Genomic DNA, 20,732 nt, shown 5'->3' with positions numbered 1-20,732 from the left:
TGTGAAGAAGTGAAGTGACTTTTCCAGGACTGATTATATAAGGGAGCGGTGAGAGGTACGTACTTTGAAGAGCCAGGGGGTGAGGATCCGAAGGGGAGGAATGAGGACCGGGGGAGGAGGAGACGACTGGTTGTCCAGAGAGATCCCCAGATTATCTCTGATCTGATGCGAGAGAGAGAGAGAGGAGAGAGAGGGGGGAGAGAGAGACAAAGAGTGAGTGAATGTTGTTTGTGAGTGTCTTGCACACACCGATCTAGTCACTTCCCCTGACAAACCAGTCTGATGTGTGATGCGAACTAAGGGCCTGTCAATGTATGGAGTATTCAGTCTGATTGGTTCCCGTATGGTTCCTTGCCTTGGCCAGGTTCTGCCACAGCTCACAGAGGTAGTCAAAGACCTGCGCGTGGATCTCTGGGTCCTTAATGGTGTTCACATCTCCCAGAATGCCTAGCATCCTCCGCCACATCACCGTGGCAACGTCAGCGTGCCAACCGGTCAGCGAGCCACCAGCCATCACACTGCAGTCCTCTGTAGGAAACTCACGGGTTTCTGAGAGGAGGGAGATTACACTTTTAATATACGAAAGGCTGTGTGTTGTGCGTTTGTGTTGTGTGTTAGGTGATGAGAGCAGTGTGTGTGTGTGTATTACCCAGGTCATCCGGAGTCTGTACTACAGAGTGATGTAGTTTCTCATCCAGCTGCAGGTCCTTGTGCTGCAGCGCTACATGTTCCGCGGTCAGCGTGGCTGGGGACGGGGTCTGGGAGCGGGAATCCCCCAGGGAATGCATCGGGGACGCACTCTCTGAACCTGGAGGGAGTCACAAACAAAGAGATGTAATTAATTAGGTAGTAATAATACAAGTTGATTGGATTTCATCCATATTTTATTATGGATTTCTATGGGTTTTTCCAGATGATCGAAGTGCTTTAGTTAAGTGGGAAAGTCACCAAGATGTATAAAAGGATGAGTGATGTGGACATTGAAAGCTGATGTATTCTGATTTGTTTATCTGCAGCTCTGACCTGTGATGGTGACGGTATCTGCAGACAGGCCATGCTGGCTCAGACTACTGGTCTCAGAGTCAATGTGCAGGGTGGTGAGGCTGGACAGCTCCTGTTCCTCTGCAGTCTGGGGTACTCCTCCCAGGCTAGTGTTATCCTGGTCCAACGACCCCGCACCACAGCCATCCGGACCAAAGCTGAAATCTAATAGTCCCACTAAAGTATGTCAAGAACAATCTACAATCCACTCTACTCCAATACTATGTTACACCGCAATGTTTTTACACAACCAATATGCATGCATAGCAAGTGAGGGCTAGCAGCAGCCGTGGTGACGTCAGACTCACTTTCAAACTTGCAGTTGGCGTACTGGAAGGCGTTAAAGGAGTCTGATTGGCTGTCGGAGCTGATTAAGTCGCTGCTGCTGCCACTGGCAGGGGAGGTCCACTCGGAGGGCACGCCGGGGTCGTCCACGGGTCGAGTGGCGTTCTGACGGTTCAGGAGTTCTGGCAGGTCCTTGGGGATCTCCAGACTACCGGGGCTGCTGCCACGCCTGGTCATACCCTGCAAAGAGAGGTAGATAGGACAGAAGAGAGAAGTTAGTACTCTGATGTTAGGAATAAAGATAACACTCAGGGAGAATGAGCTGAGGACATTCACTTATTCACTCAGCTCATAATCTAAATATACAGTGGGGGAAAAAAGTATTTAGTCAGCCACCAATTGTGCAAGTTCTCCCACTTAAAAATATGAGAGAGGCCTATAATTTTCATCATAGGTACACGTCAACTATGACGGACAAATTGAGGAAAACATTTCCAGAAGATCACATTGTAGGATTTTTAATGAATTTATTTGCAAATTATGGTGGAAAATAAGTATTTGGTCACCTACAAACAAGCAAGATTTCTGGCTCTCACAGACCTGTAACTTCTTCTTTAAGAGGCTCCTCTGTCCTCCACTCGTTACCTGTATTAATGGCACCTGTTTGAACTTGTTATCAGTATAAAAGACACCTGTCCACAACCTCAAACAGTCACACTCCAAACTCCACTATGGCCAAGACCAAAGAGCTGTCAAAGGACACCAGAAACAAAATTGTAGACCTGCACCAGGCTGGGAAGACTGAATCTGCAATAGGTAAGCAGCTTGGTTTGAAGAAATCAACTGTGGGAGCAATTATTAGGAAATGGAAGACATACAAGACCACTGATAATCTCCCTCGATCTGGGGCTCCACGCAAGATCTCACCCCGTGGGGTCAAAATGATCACAAGAACGGTGAGCAAAAATCCCAGAACCACACGGGGGGACCTAGTGAATGACCTGCAGAGAGCTGGGACCAAAGTAACAAAGCCTACCATCAGTAACACACTACGCCGCCAGGGACTCAATTCCTGCAGTGCCAGACGTGTCCCCCTGCTTAAGCCAGTACATGTCCAGGCCCGTCTGAAGTTTGCTAGAGTGCATTTGGATGATCCAGAAAAGGATTGGGAGAATGTCATATGGTCAGATGAAACAAAAATAGAACTTTTTGGTAAAAATTCAACTCGTCGTGTTTGGAGGACAAAGAATGCTGAGTTGCATCCAAAGAACACCATACCTACTGTGAAGCATGGGGGTGGAAACATCATGCTTTGGGGGTGGAAACATCATGCTTTGGGGCTGTTTTTCTGCAAAGGGACCAGGACGACTGATCCGTGTAAAGGAAATAATGAATGGGGCTATGTATCGTGAGATATCGTGGTCCTCTGTAGCTCAGCTGGTAGAGCACGGCGCTTGTAACGCCATGGTAGTGGGTTCGATCCCCGGGACCACCCATGCACAAAAAAAAAAAATGTATGCACGCATGACTGTAAGTCGCTTTGGATAAAAGCGTCAGCTAAATGGCATATTATTATTATTATTATTTTGAGTGAAAACCTCCTTCCATCAGCAAGGGCATTGAAGATGAAACGTGGCTGGGTCTTTCAGCATGACAATGATCCCAAACACACCGCCCAGGCAACGAAGGAGTGGCTTCGTAAGAAGCATTTCAAGGTCCTGGAATGGCCTAGCCAGTCTCCAGATCTCAACCCCATAGAAAATATTTGGAGGGAGTTGAAAGTCTGTGTTGCCCAGCGACAGCCCCAAAACATCACTGCTCTGTGTGTGAAACAGTGTGTGAAAACCTTGTGAAGACTTACAGAAAACGTTTGACCTGTGTCATTGCCAACAAAGGGTATATAACAAACTATTGAGAAACTTTTGTTATTGACCAAATACTTATTTTCCACCATAATTTGCAAATAAATTCATTAAAAATCATACAATGTGATTTTCTGGATTTATTTTTCTCATTTTGTCTGTCATAGTTGACGTGTACCTATGATGAAAATTACAGGCCTCTCTCATCTTTTTAAGTGGGAGAACTTGCACAATTGGTGGCTGACTAAATACTTTTTTCCCCCACTGTATATATATATGTGTGTGAGTGAGTGTGAGTGTGAGAGAGAGAGAGAGAGAGCGAGCGTAAGAGAGAAAGAGAGAGAGAGAGCAAGAAAGAGAGAGAGAAAGAGAGAGAGAGCGCGCGCGCGAGAGAGCGTGAGAGAGAGAGTGAGAGAGAGCGTGAGAGAGAGCGTGAGAGAGAGAAAGAAAGAGAGAGAAAGAGAGAGAGAAAGCGCGCGAGAGAGAGAGAGCGCGCGAGAGAGAGCGTGAGAGCGAGAGAGACAGAGACAGAGAGAGACAGAGAGACAGACAGAGAGAGAGAGAGAGAGAGAGAGAGAGAGAGCAGGATAAAAATAGAGAAAAGAAAGAGAATAGAAGGGCGACTTACAGAGGTGCCTCCCGCTCGCAGACGCTCTTGGATAAACTCGTCCATCAGGTCGCCAAAGTTTTGGTTGCTGTTGCCTGCATCACTGGACACAGGCCGCATCTTCTGACAAGGGTCCTCTTTGTTGGCTGTGTTCAGGCAGGGAGCAGAGGACACACTTCACCCCACCGTCCTAGATACTGACACAAACAGCACTACAACTACAAGCATCTTCACATCCCTAGCATACAGAGCTCCTCAACACAATACCATTGGGATAAAAGCTTGAATTCATGTCATTCCTATAGGTTGTGGAGAATGTTAAGTTAAGAAATGTGTGCCTGCGTAAAAGTATCAGTCAATACAGTAAGGTAACTGTAGTGTTGTATGTGCTGTTACATAGAGAACAATAATTAAGGTAACTGATGCACAAAGCTCAACAGAACAACCTTAAAGAAAAGCCAACCAACACAACCGAGTACAACCAGTAAAGCGATGCAGGAGTTACTCACATGCATTCCCAGAGAGAGAGGAGAAAAGGAGAGAGAGCAAGAACCTTGCTTTGTCCAGGCCATGAGTACAGCACACCACAGAACAGAGATTAGTCAAGCTATGTTAACTGAACTGTGGTTAGGTGAGAGTGGCCAGTGTGTTAACTGGATAGTGAAGGGATAACTGAACGATGGGGCAGCATACAAACACAAGGCCATGATACATTATTAAACAGAGCGGTAGTGGTTATTATATGCGTTGGGCTGGATTGTCAGAGAAGCAGAGAGCATTGTTTGTCCCCATCATGCCCTGTGACTTCACATTTATCTGGTTAGTCTGAGCTTCTAACTAGGTTTTAGTTCTAGTGACCTGCCATTAAAAGTGTGTCTACTGCCCTAAGAAGCCACTATTGCTGTTCTGTTAACACACCTTGCCAAAATCTTTGCGTTAACTGACAATGTTAAAATAGTATCGGGCTACTACAGTAAAACCCAGGCAAAGAAAAAAGACATTGGACTTTGTGGTAGTGTGTCATTGAGATGACTCAAGAGGACACAGCTCAATGCTTTCCTGCCAGTTGGTGGTGCTGAAATTCTATTCTCCATCAGATGGGCTATACTGCCTTCACCTGGTTGAAGGTATATTGACATGTCAGAGCATCAGCATACATTTCCCAGGCTCATGTTCCTGTATATATGAAAGCAATGGACTTCAGAGGACATTATAATACTACACTATGTGTGTTATATGTCAATGTATTATTGTAAATTAGTTAGTTAGCCTGTTTTCGCCTGATGTGATTGTAGAATTGATCTCAGTGTGTGCAGTGAATGTGATGTACAGTATGGTGTTGTGTGCTCTGAGAGAGAAGGCTGAGGGGGAGGTGTGAGGCCACATGCAGCATCCAGGGAGGGAAGAGGAGGGGCAGCAGAGATTTAGTCCCAAAAGCTGGAGGAGGAGGAGGAGGGGAGAGCCGTCCCAGGAGGAGAGGAAGGGGGGCCTTCGGCCGGGCTTTGGTTCTTTTTTTGGATTGTGTCAGCTACAGTACTTTAAAACAGGAAACAAAAAAAAAGCTTCAATTCAATCCACATTCAGCAAAAAACAGTTAATTAAAAACGGAAAAGACGGAGGAGATAGAACGGTGGTGCTTTGTGTTTTTGTTTAGTTTTGTCGTTTTGTTTTCCATGTTGTGGTAGTGCCTTGGAGCACAGCGACGCAACTCAAGTCTCTCACCTGGTGCTTTTCTTCCAAAATAGCCCAATACATGAGTGTACAGGTCCCTCAGGGGCGCCTCTGTGGCCCCGCCGGGGGCTTTGCTGTGCCGCTGGGGAGACGCGGAGCCGGAGGTGTGGGCCTTGGGCTTGGAGAGAGCATGGACCACAGATTTATACACACCGCCCAACAGAGCCCCCTGCTGCTGCCGAGAGGGACTGATCCCCGACTCCGCATCCTGGGACCTGGACCGGGTCCCACGGGGCCGAAGGGCAGAGCGCCCCAGACGGACACGTCCTTGCCTTGTTGCATGAACCCCCACTCCACTGGCCTCCCGATCAGGCTGCTCCCCGTTTCCGCTCACCCCCTCCCCTCCTGACCTCTCCTTACCCTTTGACCCCCCCACCCCCACCCCTGCCCCTCCAGACCCCACCCCTCCTACAGAGTGGCTGCTGAAGTGGCTGAGGCGGCGCAGCCTGGTCCTCCAGTGGGCCTCCTTGTAGTCTAGAGGGTTGTGGAACTGGACAGACTCTGTGGAGGGCCGGAAGCTGACGTGCACCCCTCCCCCGTTGTGCTTTTTGGGCCTGCCCCGGACCAGCCTGGGCTTGAGGGCATGGTGGAGGGAATGGGACTGCTGCTGGGGCTGAGGGGCCTGTTGGCCTGAACCTCCTGTCTCGTTATTATACTCACACTCTGTGGCATCCTGCCTGACCAAGTGGGGCTCTTCCCTATTCTCTGTGCCCTGAGTAGTTACCTGCTGGTCTAGACTAGAGCTCCCCCTGCTGGCCAGCTCCCAGTCATCACTCTGCTCCAGACACTCATAAATGCTCCTCTCAGGAGGCTGCTGCTCTGCACTGTCCTCCTCTGCTGAGTCCAAGCTGCTCTGCTGCCTTACCTGGACCTGTCTCCTGACCCGCTGTGACCCTGACTGTACCGTCACAGCCACAGCACTACCATCCAAAGCATCACTAGGGCAACCCCTCTCCCCCCATCCACCTCCCTCCTCCAGGCTTCTTTGCATCAGGTACTCCCTGAGAGAGCTAAGCAGGTCCTCCTCCCCCTCAGTCTCCCCCTCCTCCTCTCTCTCGGAGGACTGGGTGAGGGTGGAGGAGAAGGAGGTTCCACCACACGTCCAGTCAGGGGGGCAGGGGCCTATCATCTGCCACAGGTGATCATAGATGCTATCCCCCACCTCCAGAGAGGCCACCCTGCTACCTGTGGCAGAGGGGGGGTTGGGGGGGTGCAGGGCGTGGTTGTGGGGGACAGAGACAGCGGTGGTGGAGGTGGGGTGAGAGGGGGGACTGTCAGGGACAGGAAGAGCACCTTTGACCCTCTCGGCGATGAAGGGCTCCATGATGTCGGAGGCGCTGCTGCTGCGGGGGAGCAGGGACCCCTGGGGGTCCAGGTCGCCGGACCCTGAAAACAACTCCGAGGCCGGGGTATCCTCGCTCTGGGAGCAGTGGTGGATCCTGGGGGCCCGAGGGGCCATCGGGGGATCCTCCATATCTGGACAGAGAGGGGACACAGAGCACAGCTCACTGGAGATGGGTCCTACCAACTCTACATGCAGGAAACACAGCGACGGGAATGGATCAGTAACATACACAACACTGTGGTCCAGCGATATGATCTTATATAGTTGGCAGACATGTCCATATGCAGCTTCTGTGGGCATTGCAAAATCAAATCAATTGCATGTCTATAATTGCCTACACATCTAATATACAGGTGCAGCTCAATAAATTAGAATATTGTGGAAAAGTTTAATAATTTCAATAATTCAATTGACAAAGTGAAACTCATATATATCGTGGATTAATTACACAAAAAGTGAAATAGTTCAAGCCTGTATTTGTTTTAATCTTGATGATTACGGCTTACAGCTCATGAAAACCCCAAATTCAGTATCTCATAAAATTAGAATATGACATAAAACCAGTGAAAAAATGAATTTTATACAGACATGTTGGCCTTCTGAAAAGTATGTTCTTGTACATGCAGTCAGTACCTGCTTGGGGCTCCTTTTGCATCAAATCGCTGCATCTATGCGGCGTGGCATGGAGTCGATCAGCCTGTGGCACTGCTGAGGTGTTATGGAAGCCCAGGTTGCTTCGATAGCGGACTTTAGCTCGTCTGCATTCTTGGGTCTCGTGTCTCATCTTCCTCTTGACAATACCCCATAAATTATCTATGGGGTTCAGATCAGGCGAGTTTGCTGGTGCCAAGTCCTGCCGGAAAATGAAATCAGCATCTCCATAAAGCTTGTCAGCAGAAAAGCTTGTCAGCAGAAGGAAGCATGAAGTGCTCTAACATTTCCTGGTAGACGGCTGAGTTGACTTTGGACTTGATGAAACACAGTGGACCAACACCAGAAGAAGACATGGCTCCCCAAATCATCACTGACTGTGGAAACTTCACACTGGACATCAAGCAACTTGGATTCTGTGCCTCTCCACTCTTCCTCCAGACTCTGGGACCTTGATTGCCAAATTAAATGCAAAATTTACTTTAATCTGAAAAGAGGACTTTGGACCACTGAGCGACAGACCAGTTATTTTTCTCCTTAGCCCAGGTAAGACACTTCTGACGTTGGCTCTGGTTCAGGAGTGGCTTGACACGAGGAATGCGACAGTTGTATCCCATTTCCTGGATACGTCTGTGCGTGGTGGCTCTTGATGCACTGACTGCTGCCTCAGTCCACTCCTTGTGAAGCTCCCCCACATTTTTGAATGGCCTTTGCTTGACAATCCTCTCAAGGCTCCAGTTATCCCTGTTGCTTGTGCACCTTTTCCTACCACACTTCTTCCTTCCATGAATATGCTTGGATACAGCACTCTGAACAGCCAGCTTCTTTAGCAATGATCTTTTGAGGCTTTCCCTCCTTGTGGAGGGTGTTGATGACTGTCTTCTGCACAACTGTCCAGTCAGCAGTCTTCCCCATGATTGTGAAGCCTACTGAACTGGACTGATAGACCATTTAAAGGCTCAGGAAACATTTGCAGGTGTTTTGAGTAAGTTAGCTGATTAGTGTGACACCTTGAGTCTACAGTTTTCACAATATTCTAATTTTCTGAGATACTGAATTTGGGGTTTTCATGAGCTGTAATCATCAAGATTAAAACAAATACAGGCTTGAACTATTTCACTTTTTGTGTAATTAATCCACGATATATATGAGTTTCACTTTGTCAATTGTATTATTGAAAATACATAACCTTTCCTCAATATTCTAATTTATTGAGCTGCACCTGTATATCTGTGTAAATGATTAGAGGATCAGGTGGTTGAAGGCAGGCAAGCTTGTATCAATGGTTTATTCTAACCAAATATCGCTGGACCCAGGAGCACCAACCATCTTATGTACGCATGTTCACGGATACAAAAACAATGGTAGACAAAACATGACAAAAACAGCATTCCTTTTCATGGTTAATAAATTAATATTTCAGTTGCATCAAATAATATCCTTATCATCAAAGACAAAACAACTGCAGCAGAGGAAAATGACTAATTAGAATACATCAATAACACCAAATGAGAATTCATCCAAAAATCATCTCTGGGTTGACAATATCTGTCATTTTGAGCAGATGTCATCAAAACCATCAATTGATAGGGAATGGGGATAGACACCAAACCACATGCAGGGAAAACACCAACAATAACAACAAACTAAAAACAACACACCCCCAGAGTCTAGACCTGAGAGATATATCCTTTCAGTTTTGTTTATGAAATGGCATGGCAGCAAACAAGAGCACCCCCCCCCCCCAAAAGACATGCAGGCTGTGTGGAGTCGCAAGCATATAAAACATTGCATACACACATACACTCAAACGTTCAAAAGTTTGGGGTCACTTAGAAATGTCCTTGTTTTCGAAAGAAAAGCAATTTTTTGGTCCATTAAAATAACATCAAATTGATCAGAAATACAGTGTAGACATTGTTCATGTTGTAAATGGCTATTGTAGCTGGAAACGGCTGATTTTTAATGGAATATCTACATAGGCGTACAGAGGCCCATTATCAGCAACCATCAGTCCTGTGTTCCAATGTCACATTGTGTTTGCTAATCCAAGTTTATCATTTTAAAAGGCTAATTGATCATTAGAAAACCCTTTTGCAATTATGTTAGCACAGCTGAAAACTGTTGTGCTGATTAAAAAAGCAATACAACTGGCCTTCTTGAGACTAGTTGAGTATATGGAGCATCAGCAATTGTGGGTTTGATTACAGGATCAAAATGGCCAGAGACAAATAACTATCTTCTGAAACTCGTCAGTCTATTCTTGTTCTGAGAAATGAAGGCTATTCCATGCGAGAAATTGCCAAGAAACTGAAGATCTCGTACAACGCTGTGTACTACTTCCTTCACAGAACAGCGCAAACTGTCTCTAACCAGAATAGAAAGAGGAGTGGGAGGCCCCGGTGCACAACCGAGCAAAAGGACAAATACATTAGTGTCTAGATTGAGAAACAGACTCCTCACAGGTCCTCAACTGGCAGCTACATTAAATAGTTCCCGCAAAATACCAGTCTCAACGTCAACAGTGAAGAGGCGACTCCGGGATGCTGGCGTTCTAGGCAGTTGCAAAGAAAAAGCAATATATCAGACTGGCCAATAAAAATAAAATGATAAACTTGGATTAGCAAACACAACAACCATTGGAACACAGGACTGATGGTTGCTGATAATGGGCCTCTGTACGCCTTTGTAGATATTCCATTTTTTTTTTTAATCAGCCGTTTCCAGCTACAATAGCCATTTACAACATTAACAATGTCTACACTGTATTTTTGATCAATTTGATGTTATTTTAATGGACCAAAAAAATTGCTTTTCTTTTCGAACACAAGGACATTTCTAAGTGACCCCAAACTTTTGAACGGTGGTGTATGCAAAGACACACAGATAGTGAGTGAAGAAGTGAAGTTGGTGGAGATACAGATAGAGACACAGGTACAGGCGTAGAGTAGTGGGCTCTACCTGCCAGCTTGTCAGCTAGGGGAGTGAGGACAGAGTCAGGCAGGAGAGGGTAGTGGTGATGGATGAGGACAGGGGCACTTTTAGCGCTGCGGATAAAGGCTTGGGACAGGAGGCTGTCGCCCGTAGAGCAGCTACGCATGGCTGAGGGACGGACGGCCACCACAGAGAGAGAAGAGAGAAGGGAGGAGAGGAAGGAGAAAAAGGAGGGAGGGGAGGTGAAAGAAGTAAGGGGGATGGAGAGAGGATAATAAAAGAGAGAAGGGTAGGGGGTCATGAAATAGAGGGACAGAGAGGAAATGGATAGAAAAGGTGTTTAGAAACAAGGGGAAGGTAAAAAGGGGGAGAGAGGAAGAAGGAGAGAAGGTGAGAAAGTGAGGGGGGAAAGTGAGGACGGTGACAGCAAGGCAGAGAGCAGTGACCTTCAGAGAGAGGAGGACAAGGAAAAGGCAAAGGTGACAAGCTGCTGTGTGGAGGCAGGTGGCTGTCTGTCTGGTTGTCTGTACCTCAGGAGCCAGGTCACAGAGCCCTCCGTGAGCCAACACAACCCTCCTGCTCAGTTTAACGATTCTTCACTGGAGGACTCCTACACAGCACCCATTTCCCATTGAATTGATTATTTCTAAATGGCTAAAATAAGAATAACTTGCCTAGGTCAATTTGACGACAGTTAATAGTAGCATTGGCTATCACACCAAAACCTTAAAATGCGCCATGTATAGATCTACTGGAACCATTACATTCAGCAATTTAAACAATCCATAAAAGATACCATAAACACTTTGACACGAGGTTAAGACAACCAACCCTCCAATATGTAGACATAGTTTCCCCTGATAAATATGATGGCTTGACACTAACCCACAGTCTTCTGGCGTATGGTGTTCCTGGCCTTCTCCATGCCCGGGGAGCCAGCGGTGGTGGCACTGCGCTGCCTCATGGCTGCTGCCTGGCCGCTCCCACTCCCAGGCTGGTCCCTGCTCCAGCCCTTAGAGAACGAACGGTCCACAGCCATCTTCTGGCCCTCGTGAGCTCCCCCTAGTGACCAACACAGAGAGGGAAAGATCGGGTACAGGTTGGTACGTCGCTGTAGTGTTCAATAGAAAGGGAGGGAGGAAGGGAGAGGGAGGGAAAGAGATAGAGTGATGGAGAGAGGAAGCAGTGTGTCCATCAGAGTGAGTAAAGCAGTGACAGAGTTGTACCTTTTCCCTTGTGTTTCTTCTGTTTCTGTTCGCTCAGCTTGTCCAGGGGCAGCTCGTTGAGGTCCAGACTGAAACGTTTAAAAGGGGCCAGCACTCACTTAGATTGAGTTACAATTTGAACCTCTGTTTAATATTATTTTCTTTTCAACATGTCTTAACAAAACACTTCGGCTTTCGCCTTCCTCAGTGCGTGTGTGTTGAGCACGTTCTCTCCTGTTTTTACCTGTACAGGTTGCGGGCCAGAACCTTGGTGAGCGTCTCCATAGTGAGGGACCACTCTGTGACCAGCTCCTCCCAGCAGGTGAGTGAGGACAGCACGGCCAGCAGGTCGTCCCACAGCTCCCTGGAGATGTACACGTTCAGGTTCCCTTTGATCCACGCCACTATCAGGGTCTACCAGAGGAAGAGGCAGAAAGACTAGCATGAAAAGTAGAAACATCCCTTTGTTAGGTTTCATGTGGAGGAAGGTTATGGAGGCTTTCTCAAAAGTCTTTGCCCGATTCCTTGTGTCCTCCTCTTCTGTCCTTTCCCAAATTATTCTCTAATTGTCAGCGGGAAGCGAGGAGATGTTTCAAGGAATCAAGATAAGACCATTGAGAAAGCGCCCTCATGTGGTTAGTCACAGTGTCTGTCCCAAATGGCACCCTCTTCCCTCTATAGTGCAGTAGTTTTGACAACAGCCCTATGGGCCCCTGGTCAAAAGTAGTGCACTATATAGGGAATAGGGTGCCATTTGGGACGTACACACTGTATGTTGCGAGTGCTACGCTGGGTACCTGAAAGACTGCCCCGGCCAGTCTCCCTGAGAGGGTCATGTTCTTCTTGCCGTGGGGCATGATGGAGGGAGGTCTCTTCATCACACACTCGGTCACCCTCAGCAGCACCAGCAGGATCTGCTCCCTGCAGACAGACAGACACATCACAAGTGAGAAGTGGTCAAATAGGGATATGTTGCACAAAAAGTGGAAAGGCCCTACCACTCCACCTTGGCCCTAACTCTTCTATAGGTATAAGAAATCATATGTAAGCTCCCCCACTACACTGCTTATACCTATCCATACCCTTCAGATCTGCAAACGTTGAAGGGTTAGGGCTAATGGGAGTTGTAGGGAACAAATTGGGTCTGGCCGTAAATGTATGCTACACTTCCTCATTAAAACCCATGGGCTGCTCAGTTAGTGTTGTGCTGTACCATGTCTTCTGGTCCATGGTTTCATGCATGACCAGGCTGCGATAGATGTTAAGGACTCTCTTGCACATGTCAACATGTTCCTCCAGCAGCATCTTCAGCTCGTTGGCCGGTTCCAGCAGAAACACATTGGCCGAGTTGGTGACAAACACCTGGGGTGGAAGAAAGAGGGAGATGACGGTGGTGAACAAAGGCATTGAACTGGACAGTATTGGATGGAAGTTAGTGATCATTACAGAACTACTTTATATGGTTGCCTATTCTGCATAGTGTGTGTGTGTTGGCCAATAGAACATACCTGTAGAGTTGTCTGAACACCTGCATGCACACTGTACTCAAGCAGCTCTTTCTCAGACACTTTATTCACCCTCTGAGAGGACACAGAAAGAAGAGCAAATACACAACATGTGTTAGACTGAGAGACCATGAAGATAGGCTCCATCATGTCTACTTCTTGGTCTTGAGGGTCGTGTTCATTACCAAACGTAAGAAAACAGACTGAAACATGAGTGACTACCTGGACTCATTTTTGTTTCCCATTGCAAATGGTTTTCCTTAGTGTGCCCTAATGAATAGGACCCTTGTGGTTCCATCCTCACCCACCCAGAGCCCTAGCTCCAGCCCTCACCTCCTCTTGGCCTTGCAGGGGTACAGGCTCCAGGTTAACCTCTCCAGCAGTAGAAAATATCCTCTCCTCCTCCAGCTCCCTCATAAACACAGGCTTGTCCTCCTGGGCAAACCACTCCTGGTACACCCGCACGACCTTCCTCATGGCTGCAGCCTCACACATCGGCAACAGGAAGGCCTGAGGAGAGAGGACAACACAACAATGTCACTGTGCTGGATTAAAATGGAGCAGTAGTAGTAGTAGTAGTAGTAGTAGTAGTAACAGTAGCAGTAGCAGTAGCAGTAGCAGTAGCAGTAGCAGTAGTAGTAGCAGTAGCAGTAGCAGTAGAAGTAGCAGTAGTAGCAGTAGTAGTAGCAGTAGCTCCTGCAGTAGTCCCTTTTGGGTAGTGTAACTTTGAGAAAACGTTTGATTTCACCTCATTTTAACATTCTGTCATGAACATCACGTTCAACTTATTAAAAAACATGTTTTCCCATCTCAAGAGGTTAAATAAAAAAGAAAATATATAGTAAGTGCCAAATAAAGTTAAAGGGTTGGCGATTTCATCTTAAAATCAGCCATAAATCCCCTTGGAGAATGGAAGGTTGTGTGCAACAGGAAGGGGCAATTGAATGCAAGCTTCACAAAAATGTTTAAGAAATGTCTAGCCTGTCTATCTATGAGTAATAGTTGATGTGTTATGCTCGACCCACTCAGTTTTCCACCACAAAACACCAGAAACTGCCAAAAAGAGTAGAACCAGCTCACCTGCTTTTACACTATGATTTGACTATTAGATGTTCAATGTTTCTTTTGAAAACATTATTTAAAAAGGACGTTTTACCATATTAAAACAAGAGTTCAGTTCAAGTGACCTTAAAATGAGGGACAGGTTTTTTTGACCTTACAATGAAGCACTAATCACATGAAATAAATCATCTTTAGAAATGACTTTGTCAAAACAACGAAATAACTAAGGCTATACACTAATCACGTTTCCATCCACAGTTGTTATGCGAATAAAGTCATACCGAAAAGAAGAAAAGAAAATCACGACATCTGTGATGGAAACAGGAATTTTCAGTACAATTGTATAAATGCCGACAGATAATTTGTTCGTTCGACATGGTGGGATCTTTTTGTATCGGTAAAATTATTAAGTGAGAAATGGCAGTGGAAACACCTTTATGCGCAAATATTGAACCATCATATCGAAGTAAACTTGGAGTCACGCGATGATATGGTGTGTGGTCCTCCCACTACGACTTGGGAAACCATGCAGTTTATTAGGTTACAGATGAAATAACTTATGATGAACTTCACAGGGTGGTGACATGCCAAGACCAGAGTAGGCACATTTGCTATTTAACGCAGTGTGACAAAACTATCGGTAGAGTTGAAAATGAGATGGGAACACACTGAACGTTAGATATTTATTAGGTTTATGAAAACTTAAGTGAAAAAAGTACATTGTGTGCAATACGTAATCACACACTGATTTTTATCTGCAACAAGTCCGTTTGGTGGAAACAATCCACTGGTGGGAAAATGCGCATATTTTCTTTATTCGGATTTTAGAATAGTCGCATGAAAAACTCTCGCAAATTGGATGGAAAACTAGTGGAGAAAATTGGGGGTTAAGTGGGTTAAAATCTTTCTAGAAGTCACAAAGGGCACAGAGGTACATGTCAAACTGCTGAATATTGGCACTTTAGCAAGTCTTTATTCATATTAAAAAAATCGGATTTAATGAATTTTCCATGTGGTCTATATTAAAGGGCACTTCATTTAAAGCTGCAATATGTAACTTATTGGGCGACCCAACCAAATTCACATAGAAATGTGAGATAGATCTGTCGTTCTCATTAAAAGCAAGTCTAAGAAGCTGTAAATAGATTCTATGCGCGCTATATCTATGCTTCCCGTTCTTACATTTCTTTTTTGCGTCTTTTACTTTCGGTTTGTACACCAGCTTCAAACAGCTGAAAATACAATATTTTGGGTTATGGAAAATATATTTCACAGTGGTTTAGATGGTACAATGATTCTCTACACTGTCACATCGTTCCATCTCATATTGCTCAAATAAACAGCAAACCTGGTTTCAAAAACAGATAAAGCAACACCTCACGGCACAATGCCTCTCCCCTATTTGACCTAGATAGTTTGTGTGTATGTAGTCTACATGTGCCTTTTAAAAAATATATATTATGTAGTTCTGTCCTTGAGCTGTTCTTGTCTATTAATGTTCTGTATTATGTCATGTTTCATGTTTTGTGTGGACCCCAGGAAGAGTAGCCGCTGCTTTTGCAACAGCTAAATGGGGATCCTAATAAAATACCACAAAATACCAAATACATAAACTGAAAATTAGGCTATTATAATTTTAGCAACTAGGAAATGGCGGAGCAATATCGGCATAGTGCAGCTTTAATATAACAGGCCTTTACAATTCAATATTGGTGCCCAATTTCTACTTAAAATATTTTTTAAAGGACCAAAAGGGGATTTTGTGTAACGACCCAGTAGTAGTAGTAGAAATGTATTGATCCCAAGGTGTGAAATGTATTTATTACAATGAGCAAAACACAATGTACTGTGTGAGTAAGTGTGCTGTACCTGTCGGAAAATCTCAGTGATGAAGTTGACGTTGGTCCTGGAGGAACAGAGGACTCTTCTCACAACCTCCATGTCAGTGAGGTGCTCCTCGTCCATACTACACAGGCTGGAGGAGCTGGGCTCCCTCTCGGTCAAGGTGGAGGTGTTAGAGTGGGACTGCTCCTGCTCACAACCCATCCCTCCATCCAGGCTGTCTGCCCTGGGGCCTAAGTCCTCCCCCAGCCCATGTCCCCGCGCTGCCAGCCCAGCTGCTGCCCTCTGGAAGACATCCAGAGAAACACAATCATCAGTGACCACCGTTACAGCTTCGATAAGGCCTGGTAAATATATGTAACACAATGCATGTGTTGGAGGTTCACTAGTAAAACCCACAGACTGAGCAATACCACAACTCAAAAGCTGTCCCAGAGGCTGTGTTTAATGTGAAGATATAATTATGCTAACCCTTCATACCTCTTACCTTCCCTCAGGTGTGCTGCTGCCTGCATGACCTACCTATATGTTTTTTGGCACACTCTCTCTATGATACCTAGACAGGGATGGAAAATATTGCATGGCACAACATTTGGACAAGGGCTAGTAAAGATTGTTGTCCAGTAGCCCGGCTGGCCAGTGCCCAAAAGTTCCATCCATGTACCTAGATATAATATATACGTTGTGCTAACACTGGCAAACTCTCCCCTCAGGTGGGTGTAGTACAATGATTACCTGGATGTTTTTTGGCACGCTCTCCCTCTCTCCATCCACCCCAGGGATGTGTGTTCCAGTGTTGGAGCGTGGCTCCAGCCAGAAGGACACCAGCCAGCGGATGAAGATGACCCGGGCGTTGAGGAGGCTCTCCTTGGTACAGTACACTGCCTCGTTGGTCTCTGGGTCTCTCTTCACTACACTGTAGTAAGGCTTTGGTCTCATTGATGGAACCTCTGGAGGGGGGACAGACAGAGAGATTGAATAGAGAATGCAGATGTTTCGCTATTACCCTTTTCACATCATTGTGCTACCCGTACTGTGCTGGCTCTGATATTTTCTTTCCAACATGGTTCAAGCATATGGTCAAATCAAATCAAATTGTATTGATCGCATACATATATTTAGCAGATTTTATTGCAGGTGTAGCGAAATACTTGTGTTCCTAGCTCCAATGGTGCTTTAATATCTAGCAATACACAACAACGAACACAAAGCTAAAATGAAAAGAACGGACTTAAGAAATATAGAAATATTAAGACGAGCAATGTCGGAGTATGTACAGTGCATTCAGAAAGTATTCAGACCCCTTGACCCCAAAGGTGCTTCAACAAAGTACTGAGTAAAGGGTCTGAAAACTTATGTAAATGTGATATTTTATTTATATATATAAAAAAAACAAATAGCAGACATTTATAAAAAACTGTTATTGCTTTGTCATTATGGGGTATTGTCTGTAGATTGATGATGGAAAAAAACGATTAATCCATTTTAGAATAAGGCTGCAATGTAACAAAATGTGGAAAAAAGGAAGGGGTCTGAATACTTTCCGAATGCACTGTATGTATGCATGTATGTATGTACATATGTACAGTGGGGAAAAAAGTATTTAGTCAGCCACCAATTGTGCAAGTTCTCCCACTTAAAAAGATGAGAGAGGCCTGTAATTTTCATCATAGGTACACGGCAACTATGACAGACAAAATGAGATTTTTTTTTCCAGAAAATCACATTGTAGGATTTTTAATGAATTTATTTGCAAATTATGGTGGAAAATAAGTATTTGGTCACCTACAAACAAGCAAGATTTCTGGCTCTCACAGACCTGTAACTTCTTCTTTAATAGGCTCCTCTGTCCTCCACTCGTTACCTGTATTAATGGCACCTGTTTGAACTTGTTATCAGTATAAAAGACACCTGTCCACAACCTCAAACAGTCACACTCCAAACTCCACTATGGCCAAGACCAAAGAGCTGTCAAAGGACACCAGAAACAAAATTGTAGACCTGCACCAGGCTGGGAAGACTGAATCTGCAATAGGTAAGCAGCTTGGTTTGAAGGAATCAACTGTGGGAGCAATTATTAGGAAATGGAAGACATACAAGACCACTGATAATCTCCCTCGATCTGGGGCTCCACGCAAGATCTCACCCCGTGGGGTCAAAATGATCACAAGAACGGTGAGCAAAAATGCCAGAACCACACGGGGGGACCTAGTTAATGACCTGCAGAGAGCTGGGACCAAAGTAACAAAGCCTACCATCAGTAACACACTACGCCGCCAGGGACTCAAATCCTGCAGTGCCAGACGTGTCCCCCTGCTTAAGCCAGTACATGTCCAGGCCCGTCTGAAGTTTGCTAGAGTGCATTTGGATGATCCAGAAGAGGATTGGGAGAATGTCATATGGTCAGATGAAACCAAAATATAACTTTTTGGTAAAAACTCAACTCGTCGTGTTTGGAGGACAAAGAATGCTGAGTTGCATCCAAAGAACACCATACCTACTGTGAAGCATGAGGGTGGAAACATCATGCTTTGGGGCTGTTTTTCTGCAAAGGGACCAGGACGACTGATCCGTGTAAAGGAAAGAATGAATGGGGCCATGTATTGTGAGATTTTGAGTGAAAACCTCCTTCCATCAGCAAGGGCATTGAAGATGAAACGTGGCTGGGTCTTTCAGCATGACAATGATCCCAAACACATCGCCCGGGCAACGAAGGAGTGGCTTCGTAAGAAGCATTTCAAGGTCCTGGAGTGACCTAGCCAGTCTCCAGATCTCAACCCCATAGAAAATCTTTGGAGGGAGTTGAAAGTCCGTGTTGCCCAGCGACAGCCCCAAAACATCACTGCTCTAGAGGAGATCTGCATGGAGGAATGGGCCAAAATACCAGCAACAGTGTGTGAAAACCTTGTGAAGACTTACAGAAAACGTTTGACCTGTGTCATTGCCAACAAAGGGTATATAACAAAGTATTGACAAACTTTTGTTATTGACCAAATACTTATTTTCCACCATAATTTGCAAATAAATTCATTAAAAAATCCTACAATGTGATTTTCTGGATTTATTTTTCTCATTTTGTCTGTCATAGTTGCCGTGTACCTATGATGAAAATTACAGGCCTCTCTCATCTTTTTAAGTGGGAGAACTTGCACAATTGGTGGCTGACTAAATACTTTTTTCCCCACTGTATGCATGTACATTGATGTATATCAAGGCTAGTTCAGCTCGGCTCAGTAGAGTCAAAAGGGTATCAATGGACTTTATGCACACTGCACCGCTATAGTATAATGCAAAACTAAAATCTACTTTAGTACATTGCCTTGCAAAAGTATTCATCCCCCTTGGCGTTTTTACTATTTTGTTGCGTTACAACCTGTAATTTAAATTGATTTTTAATTTGGATTTCATGTAATGAACATACACAAAATAGTCAAAATTGGTGAAGTGAAATGAAAAAAATTACTTGTTTCAAAAAATTCTAAAAAATAAATAATGGAAAAGTGGTGTGTGCATATGTATTCACCCCCTTTGCTATGAAGCCCCTAAATAAGACCTTACCTTCAGAAGTCAAATAATTAGTTAAATAAAGTCCACCTGTGTGCAATCTAAGTGTCATATGATCTGTCACATGATCTCAGTATACATACACACCTGCTCTGAAAGGCCCCAGAGTCTGCAACACCACTAAGCAAAGAGTACCACCAAGCAAGCGGCACCATGAAGACCAAGGAGCTCTCCAAACAGGTCAGGGACAAAGTTGTGGAGAATTACAGATCAGGGTTGGGTTATAAAAAAATATCTGAAACTTTGAACATTATTAAAAAATTGAAAGAATATGGCACCACAACAAACCTGCCAAGAGAGGGCCGCCCACCAAAACTCACGGACCAGGCAAGGAGGGCATTAATCAGAGAGACAACAAAAGAGACCAAAGATAACACTGAAGGAGCTGCAAAACTCCACAGCGGAGATTGGAGTATCTGTTCATAGGACCACTTTAAGCCGCACACGCCACAGAGCTGGGCTTTACGGAAGAGTGGCCAGAAAAAAGCCATTGCTTAAAGAAAAAAATAAGCAGATGAGGAGATGAGACTAAGATTGAGCTTTTTGGCCATCAAGGAAAACGCTATGTCTTGCGCAAACCCAACACCTCTCATCACCCCGAGAACACCATTCCCACAGTGAAGCATGGTGATGGCAGCATCATACTGTGGGATGTTTTTTTATCGGCAGGGACTGGGAAAAAGGTCAGAATTGAAGGAATGATGGATGCCTCTAAATACAGGGAAATTCTTGAGGGAAACCTGTTTCAGTCTTCCAGAGATTTGAGACTGGGATGGAGGTTCACCTTCCAGCAGGGCAATGACCCTAAGTATACTGCTAAAGCAACACTTGAGTGGTTTAAGGGGAAACATTTAAATGTATTGGAATGGCCTTGTCAAAGCCCACCCCTCAATCCAATTGAGAATCAGTGGTATGACTTAAAGATTGCTGTACACCAGCGGAACCCATCCAACTTGAAGGAGCTGGAGCAGTTTTGCCTTGAAGAATGGGCAAAAATCCCAGTGGCTAGATGTGCCAAGCTTATAGAGACACCCCAAAATACTTGTAGCTGTAATTGCTGCAAAAGGTGGCTCTACAAAGTATTGACTTTGGGCGGGT

At 45.2% G+C, this 20,732-nt stretch overlaps 1 protein-coding gene across 3 annotated transcripts in view; it reads right to left on the bottom strand.

Annotated features, from left to right (window-relative positions):
* Nucleotides 1–20,732, bottom strand: part of LOC311145882 (ral GTPase-activating protein subunit alpha-1-like) — a 98,732-nt gene that overhangs the window by 58,213 nt on the left and 19,787 nt on the right. For all 3 annotated transcript variants that reach the window (XR_014614640.1, XM_084182241.1, XM_084182240.1), the window contains exons 9-24: nucleotides 16,806–17,020; nucleotides 16,098–16,355; nucleotides 13,500–13,676; nucleotides 13,170–13,241; nucleotides 12,875–13,023; nucleotides 12,459–12,582; nucleotides 11,906–12,075; nucleotides 11,683–11,750; nucleotides 11,342–11,518; nucleotides 5,518–7,002; nucleotides 3,817–3,941; nucleotides 1,350–1,566; nucleotides 1,024–1,206; nucleotides 650–808; nucleotides 356–549; nucleotides 64–162 (exon numbers count right to left, since the gene is read on the bottom strand). Coding sequence is in view for 2 of the 3 variants with exons in the window: in XM_084182241.1 (XP_084038367.1) it covers nucleotides 64–162; nucleotides 356–549; nucleotides 650–808; nucleotides 1,024–1,206; nucleotides 1,350–1,566; nucleotides 3,817–3,941; nucleotides 5,518–7,002; nucleotides 11,342–11,518; nucleotides 11,683–11,750; nucleotides 11,906–12,075; nucleotides 12,459–12,582; nucleotides 12,875–13,023; nucleotides 13,170–13,241; nucleotides 13,500–13,676; nucleotides 16,098–16,355; nucleotides 16,806–17,020 (3,872 nt within the window). In the remaining variant the exon portion in view is untranslated. The remainder of the gene's footprint in view (nucleotides 1–63; nucleotides 163–355; nucleotides 550–649; nucleotides 809–1,023; nucleotides 1,207–1,349; nucleotides 1,567–3,816; nucleotides 3,942–5,517; nucleotides 7,003–11,341; nucleotides 11,519–11,682; nucleotides 11,751–11,905; nucleotides 12,076–12,458; nucleotides 12,583–12,874; nucleotides 13,024–13,169; nucleotides 13,242–13,499; nucleotides 13,677–16,097; nucleotides 16,356–16,805; nucleotides 17,021–20,732) is intronic.

Source organism: Coregonus lavaretus (assembly GCF_964263955.1).
Source record: "Coregonus lavaretus genome assembly, chromosome: 18".
Lineage (NCBI taxonomy): Eukaryota > Metazoa > Chordata > Actinopteri > Salmoniformes > Salmonidae > Coregonus > Coregonus lavaretus.
Note: the sequence above shows the minus strand (reverse complement) of the source record. Positions and strands in the feature narration are given on the sequence as shown.